At 48.6% G+C, this 22,500-nt stretch overlaps 1 protein-coding gene across 4 annotated transcripts in view; it reads right to left on the bottom strand.

The window, feature by feature from the left end:
• LOC126575051 (mitogen-activated protein kinase kinase kinase 12) overlaps positions 1 to 18,356 on the bottom strand; it is a 25,012-nt gene extending 6,656 nt beyond the window's left edge. Inside the window, exons 1-4 of one of the 4 annotated variants that reach the window (XM_050235544.1) lie at positions 17,192 to 18,356; positions 12,432 to 13,097; positions 1,834 to 2,448; positions 1,200 to 1,394 (exon numbers count right to left, since the gene is read on the bottom strand). In XM_050235544.1, coding sequence (XP_050091501.1) covers positions 1,200 to 1,394; positions 1,834 to 2,448; positions 12,432 to 12,556 — 935 coding nt within the window. In that variant the 5' untranslated portion in view covers positions 12,557 to 13,097; positions 17,192 to 18,356. Of the gene's footprint in view, positions 1 to 1,199; positions 1,395 to 1,833; positions 2,449 to 10,017; positions 10,692 to 11,418; positions 11,593 to 11,827; positions 11,914 to 12,431; positions 13,098 to 17,191 lie in introns of those variants that run through there. The other 3 variants (XM_050235545.1, XM_050235546.1, XM_050235547.1) reach the window with 3 other exon arrangements.
• Positions 18,357 to 22,500: the final 4,144 nt, after the last annotated feature.

Below are 22,500 nucleotides of genomic sequence, written 5' to 3'. Positions count from 1 at the left end.
CAGTCTCCTGATAAGAAGCATCATTGGATGGCATCATTTAGCAAAAAAAAAAAACGACAGATGATGCCCTATCGAGTCCTTGTCGTCGAAGAATCCTGTTTTCTTTTCCCCGTTAACCCCATTCCTCCTTGTTCGCCACAGAGAGCGCAAAATTGCGATCTTCCTGCCACCGTCCGTCCACCCGCCCTGGTTCACGGTTCAGCGAGATTATTATTATTGTTTTTAATTCATTCCGGGTTTCACGCTAGTCACGCTCACGCGCTGTTTACCACCAGCGAACCATCCTTCCATTCGAGACAATCTGGCGCGACGGAGTTTTTGTTTTTTTTGTTTTTTTTTTTGCTGTAAAACATCTAAAGACGACGTCAAGATAATTACAGAAAGACAACACGCGCTACACTTGCAGCACCCCATACAGTCGCAAAAACTCTCACCAAACCGTCGGCGGAGTGTGACGTTTTTTTTGTATTTTCGGGCTGAAAAAAAAATGGTTGCCAAAAATGGAAACCAACGCGACGGCGGCGACGAGTGGCGTGTGCGTGCATCCAAGCAACCCCACGGAAACGCCCGGTTTTGCTCTCAAATGGTCTCTCGTGTAACGTTTTATGTGATGGCTCCTCCACGGGCAACGGTGATGGTTTTAAAACCGAGGCAACCAAAGGCAACCAAAGGCAACCGAGGATCAAAGTACCCTAGGAGTAGCTAAAGACACACGCCCGACAGTGCGAGCAGCGTGTAGTAAAGTGCGCTAGCGCGCTAACTGCCAGCAGAAAGTGGAGAAAAGTGCGTCAAACTCGAATTGATAACAACACCGGAGGACCGCTACCCACCGCTTCACAAACCACACACAACACAAGGTGCGTACTTGGCGTGTACCTTATTTAACCAATTACCGCCCGTTTTCTGGGTTCGCGTGCAGCCGGCTGTAAGCTGCTGCTGCTGCTGCTGGTGCTTACGAAACATTCGAGAGACCTCATACAGTGAGGGGCAAATATTTGATACGTTCCGAGGCAAGTAACATACGCATATTGCTTCCACAGATGGCCGCGGTTGGCCGTATTATCATCACACTGGTGGCTTTTTGTCGTTTCTAAGGAGATGCTCTATTCTTTCATACAAGCACGCCTCGAACGAATTCCAATTGGGTTCTTCGATTGTAAATATGTTTCCCCTTTCTCACTGCCCTTTCCTTTACTTACTTGGGACTTTTCAGGTCACGATGGATGATCTTGTGCGAGTGCAGGTACTGCATACCGAGCGCGATCTGGTGCGACCAGCAGACGAGCTGCTGGGGCGGAATGATGCCACCATTGTCCTGGAGCAGCTTGTGCAACGGTCCGTACGGGCAGTACTCCATGATGATGCAGAACGCTGGCGCCTGTGTACAGACACCCCTGTGTGAGTAGAGGGAAAATCGAAATGGGGGAAAAAAACAACATTAGAAATGAACTCGTTGGCAGCAGCAGGACATTCGTTTGCAAGTAGGTATCCTCGATTGTTGTCGCACTCGAAAAAGAAAGGGACGAGGTCCTGGTGGTGGTGGTGCACCTGGTGCGCTGCTGCAGTCACGCGATGTGGCCCGGCCACATTTTCATCACAGAAACACGCGATGGACCACAGCACCAGTTGACGCCCACCATCGTATGAACAGGATTATTACCGTCAGGAGAGGGGAATGGTTGTGCAAAATGTGGCGCAAAAACAGTAAAAGAGGTACAGGAGAACAAACCAGGCCCCCCCCCCCCCTCTGGGATATTAGCTATAAATAGCCACGGGGCTGGCACGTGTATCCGCAGCCGCAGCCGCAGCCACAGCAGCAGAATCGTGACTTACTTGAACTTGACGATGTTCTCGTGGTCGAGCTTGCGCAGATGCTTGATGTCGGTTTCCTTCGCTTCGCGCACCTTCTTCACCGCAACCAGCTCGTTGCGCAGCTTGCCACAGAAAACCGCCCCCTGGGCGCCACTGCCCAGCCACACCATATCCGAGATCGTCTCGTACGGGATCTCCCAATCCTCAGTCTGTTTGCTCTTCATCTCCATGATGTGGCTCTTGCCGATCAGCGACAGAACCGGTCGCATACAGCCGAACAACCCATCCATCCAGCCACCGAGCGGGGCCGGTTTCGTTGGTATCGGACCACCGGTGACACCTCCGACTCCAATGCCACCACCACCACCACCACCACCACCAGCCATCGGTGGTGGTGGTGGTGCTACGCCATCACCGGCCGCGGCCGCCAACTGAGGCCACCCACCGTGCAGCTGCACGTGGTGGTGATGATGATGTGCCACCATATTGTCCGGGCTGCTGTCACTGTCCGGTGCACCGTAATCGACGACACCCGTTCCACCGTAGATCAGCTGGGGATACGGAGGGGCCGGTTGTTGTTGCTGCTGGTGTTGTTGCTCATTCTTTATTGCCAGCTCCTCCTGGATGGACATCATACTGTAAGCGAGATGATAAAAAGGAAGAGAGAGAAAGAGAGAGGTATTAGAATCGCTCGGAAGATAGACGGTATTGATATTGGCATTGAAGCACCCCCCCCCCCTCGCGCGCATTCCCGGAAACACATTGCAAACGAAGCGCCGAAGCACGACGATATCTTATCGCCGATCCGGCACTCCGACAGGTGTTCCGGTGGAGATTCCGTTGGATTACAAAGGTCTGCGGCCACGGTTGTCGCAACGCCGCGTATCGATTCCCCCCCTCGTCGAGAGTAGAACTAACATTTCGAAACCCTAAAACTACCTTCCGGAGTAGAGACCACGCGCGCGCGCTCTCTGTTTTGAAGGTTAATGGCTGGCTGGCTCGATCCTGAGGGTTGCTCGCACGTCGCAGCGCCATAACAGATTACACCTAATCATCGGCCAGGCCAGCAATCTCTTCAACAATCACCCGTTACCCTCGAGGGGAAATAGTGAAAACCCTTCGCTCACTCTCTATTTGCCAGATGTTTGTAAAAACCCAACAGCTGAACTCCCATCAAGTGGTGGTAAAGTTTAGTTTGGCGCAGCAGCTGGTCGCTGGTAGTCGCGGTCACCACCCCCACTGCCTCCCAATCACCTAATGGGCCTTGCCTTATCTGCCCGTCCTACGCAATCATCATGCGAGCACTGATTTGTGGCCACCATCGGCGACAATCGTGCTATTAATAGTGTGCTGTGGCCACTCGGTCCAGAATTCCGGAAAAAGGCCCGGTGGTTCCCATTTTATCACCTTCGCGTCGCGATTGTTTTCGGCGCGCGTGCGGACGGCCCCGGCGAGATCGCGTCGCTCCATTGATACGCCAACAGGGCCAAACGTTGGTGGAAGATAATTTTTTTGGGAACTGTTTTTTTTTTTTTGAGATTTTTCGAAAGTGCTACCTCAGCTACCTCATGACAAGGGGGCCCTAGCCCTGTACCGTGCGTTCCATCTACACAACAACAACAACAACAACGAATACTACCAAGTGTCCGTGGTACTTTGTGACGCTTGCAAAACAACAACGCAGTTATGGTGCATGAATGGGGGCGCCTTTGGCCAAATATCCGCATCGATCCGCATCGTTTGCGTGGCAGGGCGAGGGAAGGGAGAGGCACAGGCGGTGCGTCGCCTATCGTCGCCGTCGGCAGCGATCGCAATATGTTTTATCTTATCAGCTTGCTGCTCGCGACTTCACTTCGGCAAACCGTGCCTTGGAGGTCGCTGCGGTGTGTGGCAACCCAACACGGCACCAACGGTCCGTTTGTGTGTTTGTATGTGCGGCGTGTTTGTAAGAAGCGGCAGTAAACTGTGCCGTGATGTTGTCTAGGGCCACCATCCGTGCGACCGACGTTTGCCAACGTCATTCTCGGGGAACATGGTAACACACGGTTGGTTAATGGCAGGTACGGGGTTTGAAAAATTTTCCTTCAAACTTGAGAAGAGATAGTTTTGAGACGGGGCACGAGATCGGGCAAAATGTTGAGTTTGTTTAAGTTGTTTTTTTTTTGTGGTAACTAGAGACTAGTGTAATTGAACAACACACCCCTTGGTAGCGCAGACCTCCTAAGCTAAGAACCGAACACATCGCCAACTGTTTTGTCGCGCAAACGAAGAAAATTCGCTGATGACGTCAAAAGGCCGTTCTGCTTTACATCGGAGAACGATAAACACTTTGGATGGATACCATTTGTGTTCATAGATCTATTCCTTTGGTTAAGTTTGGATTTGGATCCAGCTAACTCTACGTGGCCTCTTGAATTAAAGCTCCATTTAGTTCGTATGGCACTTATCTTTAATTAACCGTTAAATGTAAAAAAAAGTATTCGAACATTATGCTAGTGGAAATCGGTCAAAAGACACAAAAATCTGACGACCTAAAACGCGAAGGATGCTTTAAAAATACATAGCTTCACGTCTTGAAATTTAAAAAAAAAAACATTCTTCGTCAAAGCAGATTTGTTTGCAATGAACCGAAATTTGTTTGAGAGAATGAGAAAGAAATGGAACTACCGTTTGTTTGTTAAAAAAAAACCGACAAAGACGTTTACAACCACCTGGCAGATTAGTTGGAAATAATAATAAAAAAAAATCTCCCTCGATGGCAAAAGCGATTGCCAACGTGGTCGCCCCAACGGTGGCCTGTGGTCTGATTGACGAACCAGCACAGCGTGACACTGCTCTCGCGCTATCTGCGCGCCGTGCTCTGTCGTTGCGTGACCCTAATCTTAATGAGCCGATGGCAGCAGTAAGCTAGACACCCCAGGCCACTCTGGCGCGAAGGTGTCGGCCATCGGTATGTTATCAGACTCCATCATGCTCCAAGAGTAATGCGACTATCCGATAGAGTTACACGAATGCGCGATTACAATTGGCACTGACGATAGTACGCGGTTAATAATAGATTCGTAGAAGCAGAGCCCCATTGTAGCAGCCATAAGTGGTCCGATTCTACGAATTAATTACTGGTCTGAGGTGAGAAAAGAAGTACGTAAGTAGCGCGCACCGTAAAGTTTGCTATCTCGTGACGGTGATCTCGGTTGTCGGTGTCTGCGGTGTGCGCACGATCGGCGCACCATATTTGTCGCTCGCCCTCGCTACGCCCATGGCAGCTGTGGCGATTCGATAAGCCGCAACTTCTCGCCTTCTCCGGTGGACGAGATGGGGCATCCCTACCACCGTTAAGCAAACACCAAACCATCCATCCTTTGCCATCCTTCACATACTTCACGCTCTTTTGAACTCTCAAATATGGCACAACGATCGCGACGGATGGATGGATGGATGGACGAGACGCGCCGTTTATGACCGTCTATTGTTGTTGAGGCGTGAAGTGATGGCCGCGACCGCAGTGTCAGCGACCGTTGACACTTTTCCTCTTTAATGAGCTTTCCTGGGAGCGCCTTGTTTGTTCCTTTCGTCACAACCACAATCCTCTTTGGAGATCTTTCAAAAACTCACAGGAATTCGACGGTCAATTCACAGCCCATACGAACACATTCCAAACAGTAAGCACTACGCGCATTTACAGTTGTGTTCAAAATAATAGCAGTGCCGAACCACCCAGTAAAGAAATGATCATTATTCAAGTATGCGTTGTCTATTTTATCAATCAATCATGTGGGTGGGTAGTGGTGGGATCACTGATAAGATAGACATACTACTTGCACCAAGAATATCATAACTTGCTGATATTTTTGCGAAAAACTGCTGCAACGTCTGTTTTATACTGTTCAAAATAATAGCAGTGGTGAGTGGTTCTAAGTTATTTTCATTGTTATTTTGTGTTTAAAAAAAAATTCTTTGCACGTTTTGCTTTTCCATCAATCGGTTAATATGTAAAAAGCAAAAAATTAACGAAAGGCAAGACTTTTTTATTTTTACAGCAGTAAAATGGGACCCTTTAACCATTGATCTGATGAGAATCGGAATTTTATTTTAAAAATATGGAAAAGTAAGAAAAATCGTACTTGCAGGTTCAAAAACTACTGGGATGCTTTGCCAAAATGATCAGCAATGATTTAAAATGGAAAGCGGAGGCAAAAACTAGTGCCGGCAGCGATGCAAGTCTCAGGAGACTGGCTGAAAGATAGTGTACATGTCGAGGAGAGATCCAACAATCACTTCCAACAGGATTAGGGATGCATTGGACTTGTCTGCGAGCACAGTAACAGTCAGGGGACGATTAATAGAAGCTAATCTGTACGCACGAAGTCCCGGTAAAGTACCTTTGTTGACGAATCAACATGTTGCTAAACGTCTTAAGTTTTCAAAAATCCACGTCGACTGGTCCAAGGAAAAATTACGCAATGTTTTGTGATCTGATGAATCCAAAATAGTGTTGTTTGGATCAAAATACCGTCTTTAGTACGTAAGACGTCCATTTGCCACAGAATTTCGACCATGGAATACGGTAAGGACATTGAAACATGAGGAGGCCAATATAATAGTATGGGGATGTTTTTCCTCCTATATTGCCTGGCCATTTTATCGTATACCAGGCATCATAGACCATCATGCATACACCAGAATCCTTGTCTAGGTCATGCTTCCTTATGCTGAAGAAGAAATTCCTTTGAAATTTTTATTTCAACAGGATAATGATCCTACATATACTAGTAAACGCGTAAAAGCGTGGATTCAGCCGAAGAACATCGAGGTTACGGAGTGGCCAGCGCCGTCTCCTGATCTCAATTCCATTGGGAATCTATGGGTAGATGTCAAATGTGCTGTTTCGGAAGCAAAGCCGATGAAAATGGAAGAGTTTTGGTCAGTAATTCGTAAATCGTGGGCTGCGATCCCTGTCCCTCGATGTCAAAGACTTGGAAGCTCTATGCCTAAGCGATGCGCCTCTATAATCAAGAATAAAGGCTATTCTACAAAGTATTGAAGTGGAAAAAACAATATCTGTACCACGGAACCTTTTTTTCTTTTCAAATTTGATATTCTCGAGTGAAAATACTAGGAATGGTGAAACACTGCTATTTTTTTGAACAGCTACTTTTTTAGTTATTTTAAAATTGCCCTTAGTAATGGGCTGATTTTAAAAAGTAAACTATGCATTCTTATTTAGTTTTGTTCCTTTTTGTATACACAACAAACAGATTTCGAATCGATGCATGAATTATCATTTTATGTTACTTTTTAGCTTTCGAACCAGCCACTGCTATTATTTTGAACACAACTGTATACTAAATTCTCGCACTTACAATTTCTTTGCGATGTGTATTTTCTTTACCTCTACCACCGTGCTAAGAGGAGATTGCGATGCCACTGGACGTGTTGTTCGATCTTCGTTCGAAGCTGGACTGAAACGGAAACCTTTCTTCTTTTCAATCGATCCTTCATTCCTTTTCAGAAGCTGCGCAATATCACGACGGGTCATCCGGTGTCGGTAGCGCGGCAACGTCTTAATCTGATTCTTAACCTGCGCTACGAGGGTGGCCGCCGATTAAAATTATTACAACAAAACTCCGATCATCCCCGCTGAACGTGATTGTTGTTTGCGCCGAAGTTTCAGCCAGCCACCCAAGGGACCCGTCTCCCTTGTGAAAGTCACGTTGCACGCAGGAATCATGGTGTGTGCGTGCAGTTTATAAAGCAGTTTATAAAGAGAGGGAAAAATGCCATTTTGTGAGCCTTCCGTGTCGTAAACAGAATGCGATTAGCGCTAGAGCCTCTTTTCAACGCACCGGAGTGCAAATGAAAGGAGGCGTGGAGGTGTGCAGAACGCGGAAGCTTTTAACGAGCTTTGAAAAGGATATAACATTACCGTTCCAGTAGCAGCGTTCAATGCTCCTGTTGATACTATTGACCTTACTCCCAGCCAACACCCTGGATCGAGTGGGATGCAAAAAGGAAAACATGTTTTTTGTTTGAATCAAATCGAACTGCAAGCATGCTGGAATGTGGGACTTCAATCGGAACGCAGTTAGAACGGGGTTATCAGCGATGTGCAGGAAACGATGCACCCTAACAATCTCGACTTGAACAATATTTTGCAACTGCAACTTGCAACGAATATTTTTGCAACAGTGGCTCTTAATTTGTGACACTGTTACCATTTGTATTCTTTTTTTTTTGTAAAACATTCATCGCCTTCCCAAATCATCATCTTTTGGCTTATGTGGTAATCGTATTAGGTTGGAGTTGTGTTGTATAAGAAAATAGTTGGGAATATTAAAGGTCAAGTCTGCGTTATCAATCTAACCATCTTATTTGGCTCTTAAATTTGTCTTGTACATGCAGCAAAGATAAACATCTCATGTGTGCTCATATATTTTAAAGAGAACAATCAGAAGATGTTTAAAGCAACAGAGCATGTGGTTCTAGTGTTCTATACGTGATCAAGATCATGAAACACACCTATTACACTTCTTTTATCAAGATTCATTTCCCTAGAGGCTCTCTAAAAGCTCTCGCTTACGCATTCTTATGATGCTGCTAATATTGTTCACTTTATTGCTTCCGCTGGCAATTATCTGTACAGCACAGACGGCGACCTAGACTATTAACTCTTCCTTTTTTCCTGATGGACGAATAGACGAGCTTGGAAGCCCTAGGATTGAGAGGAGCGATATCAGCTTACCGGAAATTACAAAAAAAAAACAGTCGAAATCCACAGGCCACCAAGCATGAAAGTATTTTTTCTTCCTATCGGAAACCCGAATCTTCATGATTCTGATTCGCCCACCAAGACACACCTTATAGGCACAACGAACATCGTAAAGGTCAGTTATGTGCTGACGGAACGATTTGTCTGTAGCTGTTCTCCTCCACCAGGGCATTCAAAGTGTTCCTTCCTTGTGTCTTGTGTAAAACTCGGCAGAGATTAGCTCAGCTGGGCAGTAGACGCCGCAGACATTACGTGAACCTGCGACGCCCCACCAGCAAAGGATCTGCCGGGCAAGAGGCGCTGTTCGGTTAATCCGATTAGGTGCCATTACCACACACTCGGGCTCACCGAGCCATGGACATGTGAGAGATGGTTCCGCGCGATAATGGCACGGTAGTCGTCCGCGCTCTCTCGGTAGCCTTATCAGCACCAGTCGGAAGCGCACAATCGGAGCCCTCATCATCGTCATCATCGTCGTTGTCAGTTTCATTAACAGTATCTGGTGTTGAGCTCGAAAGCCGTAGCTCGAGAGCATTGATCGCTAGAAAGCAACAAAAACATAAGAACGCGACCCTGCGCATCTTGCTTGCTCGACGGTACAGGATGAGAACAGCGCCGATCAGTTGGATCGACTTTTAATCAACAATGGGGGATCCTATTTGGGAGTGTGGAGAACCATTCATTAAAAGCCAAAAACAAGCCACACATTTTTTTGCCAAGGTAACCGTGTGGTCGGACGGACATTTTTGGCTTAATTAGTGGCTAGTGACGGTCACAGTGACGCGGGGATTAAACGCGAATGCGATTGCATCCAGCGTGGCTCGTTTAATCTTGTCGACCAACGACGATGCGGAGCGTACAAAGGTTGATCAAGCGCGCTGGAAGGTGCTCTGAAGAAACATGCATTCGAGTGAAAGATTTGCATGTTATTGGCTCATTTCATTGCACCAATCGCATCAAGAATAATCAATTGAAATGCATCCTGAACCGAGAGGAAATGCACAGCAGCATCATCGCCCTACCGCGTGCACCGGAAGTGAACCGGTGCTGAAAGTGAAAAGGGCGTCAACGGAGTCGACAGTAAACGGGTACCCCGCGTGGTGAATTGCAAAACCATGGCACCACACGTGGGAATTGGCCGCCCTTGGTGAAGCCATCATCGTCCTACACACAGCCACACAAGCGCACGCACTCCAAACGTACGTGACACGACTGGCAGTGGCATGCCAGTGGCGCGAGCGCGCGGATGTCAGTTCCGCGTCGCAACGTCGTAAAACCACCAACTGATGCCGCCATTTTAACGATCACGCCCGGCGACGAAGGAGACAGGAAACGGAGCGCGACACACCGCGCTCCATCCTTCAAGGCAACTCGCCTCCGGGTCTCTCTGATCAACCACCCCAAAATCATTGATTGTTGATCAATCGATTACCAACCCTTTCATCACGATTCCATTCTCGAGAGCTGGCTGCTGTGGTTGCGGCTGCGGCTGAGGCTGCTTATCCGGTGGATCGCTGCTGCGATCGAAGAAGGACGACACGAACACCATTGGGTCTCCAGCGTTACTTCCGTTACAGTGCTTTGTTGCTGTCGGTTGACGATCGATCAGGTCGGCCGTTGTTGTGTGAGGCAACGTGTCAGGCGTCTCAATGGTTGGGTTGGCTAGCTCGCTGGTTGCTGCTTTTGCTGTTGCTGCCTTGCTGGAGCTACTATTATTGGCTCACAAACACCAACACACACTGGCACACTTTGGAACGCGAGAAGAAAAACACAAGGCACAGCAGGCGATGCGATTGCTTTTGCGCGAGATATTGACGCGAGTATTGAATTTGATGGTGATAACCTTTATCAACCGGAACCACCCCCCGAGGGCCGACAGCGATTGGCGTGCGTGGGTGAACCACGGTGCCACGCACGTCCAAGTGGCTCAGCGTGTGCTCAGGTGCCTCTTCGGTGGCGGCACGAAACCGGGAGAGGGAATTATCAGCGGACAATAATGTAGCCACAACAAGCGAACCCGGACACACCGTTACACATGCACCTATGCACTAGAATCTTCTGGTAATTTGCATGCACATTCACACTCACTTTTGTATTTCGTATTCGTCAACTACAATAAAAAAAAAACATGACGGATAAAAATTACAGAGACGTTAAGATTAGTCGGAAGGAAGCCGTGGTTTGCTTGGCTAGAAATTAAAACAAGGAAAAACCGGACGCAAATCGGTAAAAAAAACCACACGCTAGTAACGGTCCTAGTAGTAACTCCACGATTCACGGTTAGTAGCACACGTTGTGACAACTTTTTCCCCCTACACTTTTCTTCTCCTTAGGCTACGGCGCTGCTGCTGTGCATTTCAACGTTTGGTTCAGTCCTTCAACCACATACCAGGTGGAGCGGCAAAGGTCACTCCGATCCTCCACCGAAACCACTGAGCCGAAACTTTTGTTTGCCGGTGGTTTTGCTTGCTACCCCACTAAGTAGGCCATACACGGAGGTCTCATGTCACAAAAATCGGCACCACCACCGGCCAGCGGGGATTGGTGCGCGAAAGGAGAAGAGGGTCAAGACGCACGCAGACACACGTACACACGCGGGCACAGCAGCCGCGGAGAGCCCACAAGAGAGCACTTCACGTAGTCGCCTGCCTGCCTGCCTGCCTGCCTGTTGCTGTTGCTCGATTCGCGGTGTCAGGTGAAGAAGGCACGCAAAGCAATCCAAGTTAACTGTTGCCACTACGCACACTCACACCAAAGCGCCCGCATTAATCGCATTCCATCGAAGAAGCACTGGATGCTGGCTGTGGCGTGATCGCGTTGTCAGGGTACGCACCAACCTAGTAACCATGGGACCGGAACTAAGGACCAGACCAGAAGATCACTGGCCAGCGCAGGTGCCACAGCACTGTGTATGTGTGTGCGACAAAAAGGGTGACAACGACGACGACGACGACGACGACGACGGCGGCGGCGGTTTGTATGGAAATGTACACACGCGCACACATCACCTCGTCAACCTCGTGTGGAGGCCTTGAGAGCCGCCCGCGACACCCGCTCGTGCGTCAAGGGTACCCGCAGCCGCCCGCCACCTCCACCACCGATTGGAAAACAAAAACGCACGCACACCAAAGTACGCCCACACACCCGCGCCCGCCAAGCTGGCACAAAGGCAGCAACAGAGGACAGAGAAAGTTGAGCGGCAATGGTAGGTAAGTGCTACTACCACCAGCACAGCACGCGTCTTACTTTTAGCACAGCTTCTTCTTCACACGAATGCACGCAACACGGAATCCCTGGCCCATTTGGGGGAGCTGCGAAAAGACGTTCCGTTCACTTGTAACGCCACGAGGTAACTTGCGAGCAACGAGCTAAACGCAGCGCAGTGTACTCCCCAGCGTGCGCGCGAGATGCCGCAAGGAGCGTAGGGGGGGATCTTGCTACTCCAATCTCCCCATTGGATCGAGATGCGGTGAGAGCAATGGCTGCGTTTTAAGCGGGCATCGTGAGTAGCGGTGAGCGTGCGCTCGGACGTGAGAGCGATGCGTACGCGAGCCCACAAAGAGAGTGCGACAGCAGAATAGAAGCGGGCCCCCATCGTAGTAGGCTCGCGAGACTCGAGCTCGGTCGAAAGGGGTGCCCAGCAACGGCGGAGGAACGTTCGAGATGCGAGAGGATCGGACTGCGCGGCCACACGATTACATCCCCGAGTCGAGGTGCCCACGCAATTCAAATAATGTCCGCCCCCAGCGCCTGCTCCTCTTCCTTCCTAGAGTCGTTCCTTTGTTTCTACGCCCACTCCCTCATGTCCCCCCCCCCCCCCCCCCGCAAACCAACACAAACGGCCACTTACCTTCTCCGGAGATGATGGTGGTCCGGTTGATCGGTGGCCAGGTTCTGTAGCGACGTGCTCATCCTCCGCCGCTCCGCCCGGTGCGCCTGGCTCGAGGTAGCTCTCGTTTTACCCGCATGCTCCATCACTTTACGCGATGCACTTTCGTCTCGCTTTATGTTTTACCTTACGTACCGTGGAAGTGGACTGATTGTTTCACTTAGAACAAAACACACAAGCACAGACAGACAGACAGACAGACTCTTTACCACCGGCTTCGTGTGATTGCAACGTTAGATCCGGGACCATCACCACCTTCTGCTTCTGGTACCACCTTTTGTCCATCACCACCGATCGATAGCGTGCTCATCCTTGCTTCGCAGTACCACTTCTCCTCCTCCGCGGCACTTGGAACGGACGTCAAATGGAAACTTTTACTTTTCCCTTCGCCACACGGTTTCGGTCGATGAGTTTCCTTTCGTTTGTATTAGCCCGGACCGGGCGATTGGACCGTTAGTAGTACACCGTGTTTCGTTCTCCGATCGCTACCCCAGTTTGACGCAAGTTGTTTCTCTTATCCGCGGCGATAATCGATCCGATTCGAATGGGATTTTCACAAAACTCTCCGGCCGGCGGACACGCACTAGGCTTCTCCCCACAGGCCATTCAATGTAAATCGAGGGGTTTCTGGTGAAGAAAGAGAGAGAGAGAAACAGATAGATAGTAAATGCTAGGGTAACGGATGACACGCAATGGAGGAAAATAGGAATCGAGTCTCATAGTTCTCATCCACTGGTCGCTCTGATGGCTCCAATCGCATAGAATTTCTCGTATCGCTCGTATGATCTTCAATCCCGATAGATGTCAGAAGTTTTTACTGCTGGAGGTTTGATTGATTGGCATTATTGATGATCCTCGCGCGGGGGATTTCAATGGAATCGCTGGCGAGGTCTCAGTATCTCGTATGTTTTAAAGCGATTGACGACAAAATGATTGAATACTAAATGAAGGTTGAAATAAGACGTACTCTAGGCGATTGCTTTCATTGAAATGCAATTGTAAAGCATCGCCAGAGTATGAAAAGCATTTCAAAAGCTCAAAATCACTTTAAGCAACCATTTCTTTGTTAGTTGATTTATTAACAATGCGTTATTTTTAAAACCACAGTTATTTATTTGATGAAAAAATCATTCTTCTATAAACTAACTTTGTAAAGAAGCTATCTTTTCAATTTTAAAAGTTTATGACCAGAAATAAAATATTGCTACCAAATCGATCAGATGAATATCAATGCAACACAGTATGATAGCGCTTGTCATTCACCATCACGGCCAGTTCCTTGCTGAGCTTCGAAAGGAAGAAATATCAATGATGGACCAACGTGTACAATCTTTATTCATGCATTTAATAGTGATTCGTTTACGGTTGACGGATTGTGTTCGTTCTAAAGAATTGAAGTGAAAAGTTGCTGATTACCGTAGCACTCTGTTTTGTCATAAATGATGGCCTTAAAACGAAGGAAGTGCACTCGTGACACCATAAACATGTTACATAATAATTTATTTGAAATGCAGTTCCCAGTTCTATTAAAAAAAAAAATCCCGGAACAGCTTTAGAATATCAAAACAAAATGCTCTCTTCATGGGAATTGTGAAGAAGCAACTCAGTTATTATTCGTCATCGTGTAAATTACTGTTTTGATCACTATTAGTTGGTTTTTCCAGAAGAATGAATCCAAACTATGATAAATGACGCCAGTGTTTAATGCAGCACCAACAGCAATGCCACTGCTCAATTGTGGTGTCGAGTTCGTGGCGGAATTTACCACGCTAGCTGTGCAATTGAAACAGTCAGAACACTTCCGCCCGCACCGGTACACAACATTACGCTATAGAACACATTTTCCCAAACAAAAAACACAAAGCGACGAACCCGCTCGGGCAATATCAGCGTCCACAGCATCATCAACCATTTGCTGGCTTGCTGCCAGATACTGATGGCCATTTGATGGGCTGCTGTGTCCTGTGGATTGTCTATTCGTAGCAATGGAAATAACGTCTCATTCATGAGCATCTTCTGCAAGGGAAATGGCGAAGAAACCTAAAAGAGTTCTACTTTCGTCGATCGATCGCTGAACCATGAATTGTGAGTTCTGTTTTCAAACGTTTTACATGCTTTGCCATTTTTAATATCCATACTTTTCGTGCCTAAAATACGCACCAAGTACCAATGTGCAACTACCTTTCGCTCTGTATTATCGGTGCGTGCGGGCAGACCACACGCTGCATCTTTCGTGAGGTCCCGGGACGCTCATGCATATGCATTTTGTGCCTCAAACCAAAGATAACGATTGCACGCGCGCCCGCAAAAGCCAATGGCCATTTAGAAACGTAGAGAGAGAGAGAGGAAAAAACACCGAAAACCCCAAGAACCCTCACCGAGCACGCGGCGTACAACGTCAACCCCAATTCCATTTAGCGAACGGTCGGTTGGTTGGTGCTCGGTCAGCCGCGCACCTATGACAGCGCGCCACACCCCCCCCGGCCTGGACTCTCTCCCCGTCTTTGTGTCGCCTTCTGACCACGCGTGTTAATCCATAAACACACCTGGTGCTGGTGCTGGTGGTGCTGGTCAAACGTTCGACCCTATCATGTGCACGGGGGTTAGCCGCAAAACAGTATTTTCATTTTCAACGTCCATCCATTCAGCCCTCCTGCTCCTCCTCGTGCATGCGCGCGCCCGGCTGCATCAGTGGCAAATGGTGCCGCCCAGAGGGGTGGTGGTAAGTGCACAAGGAGAGGAAGAGACAATCGCCCGGTGGTCTCCACATATGCACCAAAGACAGACCCCGCATGAACACGTGCGCTATGCTGCTGCTGCGGCAACGCGTGGCCTGCCACCCTCTTCTGATTGTCACTCGAAGCGAAGCAACATTCGACAAACATCCTCTCCCCTGTGTCTACTACGATTCGTGTCGGCGCCGGTGCTACGAACTAGTAAGTAAGCGCAGTAAGCAAAAGGGGAATTTATTGTTTTGTTTTTGGCTTGCTGGCGCTAGCTGGCTGATACCTTTTACTTCTTTGTGCGTCTTCGCTTCCCTTCTAATGTTTTCGCTCCTTCCCCCTTAATGTTCTGTTTAGAAGATAAGGGAGGCTAACGCGGTTTGTTTATCTAGTTGAACTCCCATTTCACCGCCGGGGAAAGTGATTAATGAATACCATTCGGAGTCGATTCTTTCGTCGTTAATTATCAAATTAATCTGCTCAGGGATTGATTAGATGAACAACCGGAATATGCGATAATGGTAATAGAGAATAGACAGTTGTACGTTCTATAACAGAAGCTGAGACCAATTAAATTTTATTTTGAAGATTATTTAGTACTTTTGCATTGCAATCATGCAATTAAATTAAATACTTTTGCAGTAGATACAAAAACCGATTTGGCATATCAGCCTTACTTAGTGGATTGATTCCACATACTAACTTCAGATAGGTTAAAAGTCACTTTGCTTTGTATTAAATGCAACAATCAATGAAAAAAAAATCAAAGAGAGCTCTCTTCATTACCCTTTCTTCTATTTGTTCCTTACGATTGCATACAACATTCCCCAAAAACCAATCAAAACGACAACGAACCTCATATCCTTGGCAGAATCCAAGTCACCGCAACTTCTCCCATCGATAGACCATTATTGCTAGAAGAGAGAAAAAAAAACGCATAATTCCTTGGCAGCTTTCCAACGGCGCGTGGCGCTCTCTTTCGAAGCTGCCAAACAGAAAGCCGTAGCATTCCAGTGCTCGTGGAGCCTTGGATCGACACCAAAGTTTTTCGGTCCCTTCCCTCCTGAGATCCATTTTCAAAGTCGATGAACTTGCGCAACACGACCCCTACAAATCGTTCGGCCTCCTCCTTGGACCGCCGATGATGGTTTGTTGAATTGAAAACACTTTTTAAAGGGTTTTTTTTCATCTTCGAATCGCCAATGGCACACGTGTATGTCCCCCACTCGGTGAGCGAATCCGACTGGCGCCCGCAAATCGACCTCCACCATCTTCACTTCCATCGTCTACACATCTACATCTTCTCCTCTTCTTCTCCGGCTGCACCACTCTATGTTGCAATGGCCACTGTGTCCATGATGGCGGGTCGGCACATTCTGCGTAGGTCGAGGCCGCCGTGTGGTCGCACTCACCCGACCGATGGTGGTAGCGCTACACAATTATTATTTTCTCCATTTTTTCCATTATTCGATTCCGCCACTTATTACACAATCCCGAGCAGCGGGTGCGTGCAGGCTTGGACTGCCAGCAGATAGCCAGTTTGCGCGTGCGATTTTTGATTTGTGGCTATATCGAGGCCACTGCCAGACGGACGGACGGACAGCGTTGTCCAAGTGGTAGTGTCGTTGTGAGACGCAACATAAAATCTAGGTAGGCCGAGAGGGATTTGCAGTTCACAGTATGGAGGTTTGTGCGGCGTTTTGCCATCGTTCGTGTGCTGAGCTCCCCCCCCCCCCCAAAAAACGGACGCCACCACTTCAATCAATAATCGCAACGCGGCAACAAACGCACCGGCGCCGGATTTGGCAACCCTGTTTGGCAACGGTTCTCGATTCCTAGTGTTGCGTGTCCACTACGTCTCCTCCCCCCCATCGCGGTTTTGCGTTTGTTAGTTTGATTGGTTGTCAATCAAACTCGTAATGCTTCGCGGCAAGTGAAAAAAAAAACAAGTGATTTCAACGCCGGGTTCGTCGCTCATCGCCCGGTCCCGGGACTTACCAAATCGTAGCAACCGTCGATGGCGCGTAGCAGTTGATTCTCGTCGCAATTTTATTTTTCAAAAACTTGCCCCAAAAGGGATACGCCGAGGGAGTACTCCACGAATGGACACGCACACAGCAGCAACAGCAGCAGATGATGGGGCTTTCGCTTTGGGCCCCCGTCCTCTCCGTTCGGGGTTGTTTTTCACCGAGCTCCACGATGCAGAACCGTGTGTTTGCTTCTTCTTTTTTACTGCCGCCGTTTCCGTTGTGCACCTTTTTTGGGGGAAAACCCCAGCAGCACGCACTAACACACACAGAGAGGGAGAGAGAAAAATACCGCGTTGTGGAACGGTAATAATATATTTTTCGTTTTTTTCGTTCACTCGCGCGCGCACAAAGTAACCACGAAGTCGGCTAGAGCTCCTTTGCTACGGGGAAGCCGCGACACTGAAACCACTAACCAGCACACAAACACCACTAGGTACAAGGTAGTTGCTGCTGCTGGCGCACACGTGTGAGCTTTAATCCCGTTCAAACCAACAGCAGGGGGGGGGGGGGCAACGGTATTCGCGTTTTACTACTCGCGAAACAAACGCCACGGCGGCGCACGCACACCGAGATGTGGTGTTGTTTTGGTTGTTTTGTTGCCGCTGCCGTCGTCGCCGCCGCCAATGCTGCTGCTGTTGTTGTTGCCAGGTATCTCTCTCCTTCTCTCTCTTTCGTTCTCACTCGGCCAGCTTCAGCGCACGCGCAGCCTCACGCACGCATCGTACGCGCTCTCTCGCCCGTCTGCCTTGGCAAGATGGCTGCCACCTTCGGAAAAGCCTTCCAAAAACACCCCGTTTCGAAGCCTGCCGCTATTTTGCGGCACTTTTATGAACACTTTTTGCACTTTCGCAGAGAGAGATACTTAAGGAGTGATGGTTTTTGGCCTGCTGGTCTCACAATTCTTGCGCGAAAACACTGTCAGCAGGTGGAGGGTTTTCGCGAAAAGAAAAACAAAACACACTTCACTTCACAAGCGGTTCGCAAACACAATTCTCTGGTTGCTCTGGTGCACTAGTCTACTACGTTATTGAATTCGGTTCTGTTTCAACTGTTTAATGTTAGCTTTAGAACTGAAGGCTCTCTCCGTGACCGTCGTTGTTGCGGTGGCACGGAGCGTACAACAACGTCGACCTACCCGTTTGGCGACTCGAGTGGAAACTGGAACGCGCCGAGAAGCACAACGATTCCAATGCTCTGCGTGTTGGTGGTGCAGCATCGTCGTCGTTGTTCGTCGGCCATGCTGCTCTCCTCTGGCCGCTACTATCTCCTCTCATGCTCACTTTATCTCTCTTTCATGCACATAGCAGGCCGAACCCGCTTCTCACGCAGCAGCATAACCATGATCCCACAACACAGAACACATCCTTAGTTGGCTGTGAAAGGGCAACGGTAGACGCTCTCTCTCTCTCTCTCTCTCTCTCTCTCTCTCTCTCTCTCTCTTTCTCTCTCCCCCAGAGTGTACCGCAGCGAAGGTAAACCGAAGTCACCCCCTCCAAGCACCACCCTCTCTTCCGCTTCTTGTCCTGCGGTGCGGGATACAGGTGAAGCTGGAGCGAGCCAACACTACATCGAAGGGTGCCAATCCGCACCCCCCGGGCGAGGTAGAGCGAGCGAAATGGCAGCACCGTGCTCTCTTGCGTACCGGGAACGAAGCGGAAACTGAGACGCGCTTGCCGCGGTGCGCTGTATCCTTTCGCGGCCTCCTTTGGAAGCCAAAATAAAGCCGCCGGCTCGAACGGGGTAGCAAGTGGGTGCCGGGTGAGGTGGAAGGAAGGAATTGCGGGTTGCAAAGTTAGCGGAAGGTGTGCAAAATGCACCGAATTATGGAGGTAAAAATGCTGCTTTGCTCGGTACGAGATATTCCGTTTCGCAGGAAGATGATATACCGAGTAGAAGGAAAACATTAACGTAATTGACGGGGGCTGACTTTTTGAAGGCCCGGGGAGCGGCAGAAACGCATAACGCATTATCTTCCGCTGCTTCCCCTTTGCTGAGCGCTCTCGGTAAGGTGTCTGTTAGCACGAAAAAGAGCCCAAAAAAAAAAGGTGAAAAGACCCGAAAGGATCCCGGTACATCGAAAGGGATAAAGGGTGGAAAGCGGGTTTGCGATGCAGCAAAAAGGGCACAACCAGGCAGGTACATCAGCGAGAGTGAGAAAAGGGCAGCGAGACCCTAGGGGCAAACGAGTGGAAGCTATGGGGTTCTCTCGATAAAGAAGAAAAAGGAGAAGCCTATCCCTTTTGGGGCCCTTGCAATATGCATCTAAACGGTTGCAGGTTGTTGTTTTGTTTGTAGGGACGCCCGTTCCTTTTTGTGGTGTGCGGTCCTTCGTGAGGTACAAGGGAAAAAGAAAAGAAGGCGAAGAAGAAGGCGAAGAAGAAGAAGAAGAAGAAGAAGAAGAAGGGTTTCCGGCTGTGCAACGATCGGTGCGTTATTAAGTAATTTAGGCTCGGCTTTGGGCGCATTATCGTTTACGCATCGTTTCCTTATGGGAAGTTGCATTCGTTTGCTTCACTTTATGCAAAAGCAAAAATGTTTTTGGGCCGCTAGGCATTTTATTATTATTTTAGGATCAATTGTTTCAAAAATTAATTTACTTTTTAACAGCGAAAAAAAACAGCGAAGAAACAGGATTACTAATCCAAGTGACCTATGACGAGGATTGAATTGGAATGACAAAAACCGTAAAGCAAATTTCGCCACCACCGACACCGTCGCCAACTTAGTTATCATGCGTGCGACGCGCGACACACCTTCTTGTTGCTGCTGTTGGCGTACTTACGCGTATGCGTGCACGACCGGCATATTCCCACCATGACTCACGATAGCCATCTGTCGCGAGTGGTGATCAAACCACGATCACGCGCCCTCCCCGCGATCCCGGTTGATAAACCCTGGCACCCTGGTATCGAGCAAAGACGAGCAAAGGGTTCGGGTTCGTCGCTTGTTTTTGCATCCCCGCTCGCGCAAGTCTTTTGAAGCGAGTGAGCCGTTATTACCGGAACGATAAGAATCGGTAGCTGCGTGTCGATCGCTCTCCAATCCTGATCCCAAATCGGATCGTTTCACTTCAGATTGTTGCGATTAAATTTGTCGTTGTTGTTTTTAAAGCAACCGAAACCTTTTTTGTTGCTTTCTTCCCATCTGGGTCTTTTAGTATTATCTCGCCACGCTGGTTGCTGATGCTGCTGGTGCTGATAGCGCTCCGTCTGCGTCCTATTTCGGCCGCTTTCGTTGCGCACTTGCTGCCACACTTGTACGAGCGCGCGCGCGCGCGCTTTTGGTGCAAGCTGAGAACAGGTTTTATTTATTTTCACGTGTCGCTTCTTCGAAATCGTCGTCCGATGGTGTGGTGTCCCCCGGCCCTGTCTTCTTCGTTTTATTTCACTCCTAACAACCCCTCTTGGTTTCACATTAGAGACACCAGCAGCAACCTTCCCTCCACCACCGGTTCGGTTGATCGCAAACAAGCGACGCATCGTGAATATGTAATCAAGCGAATGAAAAGGCAAAGAGGGAAAGGAAAAAGGTGTCTTCCACCGAGCACATCTCACAGAACAAACGATCTTCACGATGCTCTCCTTTGACACGAAAGGAGGGGGGGGGGGGATGAGTCATCATCGGGATCGAGAAGTCAACACTCGCCAGGCAGCATAAAACGGGAAAGAAGAAACAGAAAAAATAGGGTCTTTTGCGTGCGGGCCCCCGTTGCCTACTGGGACCATATTACAGCATCATTGGAATCGGATTTTATGTGATAAAGAACGGGCTCGGTGAGAGGGCTTGGTCGCAAGGAACGAGCGCTCCCGCTCCATAACTGTGTAACCTGTTCTCGGTTCCTGGTCCCCTTGGTCCATTCTGGTCATCCGTGCTACACGGACCGACCGACCGACCGACCGACCCGCCTGCACTCGACCGATTGGAACCATTTCAGAGAACCTGTTTCGAGCGGAAATCGGAAATGTTATGCTCACGTTCGACACGATGCGCTCGTCGGCTTCGCAGCAGGCGGGCTGTTCTGTGCAGAAAGAAGGGAAAGCGCAACACAACTGGGAGGAATAATGATCGTTGGGAAGAAGAACGATGCCGAAAATTCGAAACTTGATTCTCCCTTTTGCTCGCGTCTTGCGCGGCTCTTTTTCCTTTCCAAATCCTTCCCTCAAAAAGCACCCGGAGCGGAGGGACGGTAACGTGTTTTTGTGTGTACAGAAGAATCTGGCGTCGTCGAGCTGAAAACACTTGACCGTCACGGGGTCCATCCCGTTTTCGATCCTGCTTTCGATGATCTCTCGCGATCGACGGTGGTGTGTTGACTCATCACAAAGCAGTAGGATTGGGCTGATGGTTGGTATATTGCGTCCTGGCGGTGTTCTAGAAGGGCCACACATTAGAAATCTCAGGGCATGGCTGACCAAGCCAGCGGACTAGACTGAATGGAGCTTGATTCTCGCTCTCATCGCGAGCTGCGCTGATGATGAATCATCAGCTTTCTCATCTGCAGCAGCCGCTACCATTTCTTTCTTTTCTCCTCCCCTTTCCCGAACTCAATCAAAGTTTTGCCGATTTTTGTTTGTTCTTTTTTGTGTGTTTGTATTTTTTCCGTTTTTCTTTTGTAGTTTCGTTTGTTTTTTCTCTTTTTTTTGTTTGTTTGTTTGTTTCTTTGTTTCATACGTTATATCGCACAGTAATAAGGGTGTTTCACCATCATTTTCCACTCACTTTTCTCTCGTATCCGCTAGATTCTTCACTGTTTTTTTTCCTCTCTCTGCCACTGGGGGACCTGCGCTTCTCATTCTTATATTACAACAATTTTTTTCTTTTATTTTTTACTTCTTTGTTTTTCGTCTCTCTTTCTTTACCACTCGTCACTCACTGCCGTGACGGCAGTCCCCTCGACTCTGCATATTATCATCAGTTATCATTAATATTATTACTCTTCTTTCGTCCAGTATTCTCCGCTACCCAACGCTCTTCATTTTTTTTTTCGCTTGGCCATTTTGCCTGTTACAGCTTGCACGCCTAATCGCAGCAATCGCAGTACTACGTTAGGGGAGGGGGGCCAAGTGCATTCTGCTGTATTTGGCGAAGCAGGAGGCCTGCTTGTACCGCAACACAACTCACGGATACACTACAACCTAGCACACTACCTATAAACTACCTAGGTGTGTCTGTGTGTCTGTATGTGTGTTTATGTTTTGCTGGTTGCAATTAAGGACTGTCTTGTGTGTGGAATTTTGATTCTTAAGCTATCATCGCGCGACATCATCTCTTTCATCT

This window comes from Anopheles aquasalis, chromosome 3 (genome assembly GCF_943734665.1).
Source record: "Anopheles aquasalis chromosome 3, idAnoAquaMG_Q_19, whole genome shotgun sequence".
NCBI classification, from domain to species: Eukaryota; Metazoa; Arthropoda; class Insecta; order Diptera; family Culicidae; genus Anopheles; species Anopheles aquasalis.
This window is presented reverse-complemented; position numbering and strand designations above follow the sequence as displayed.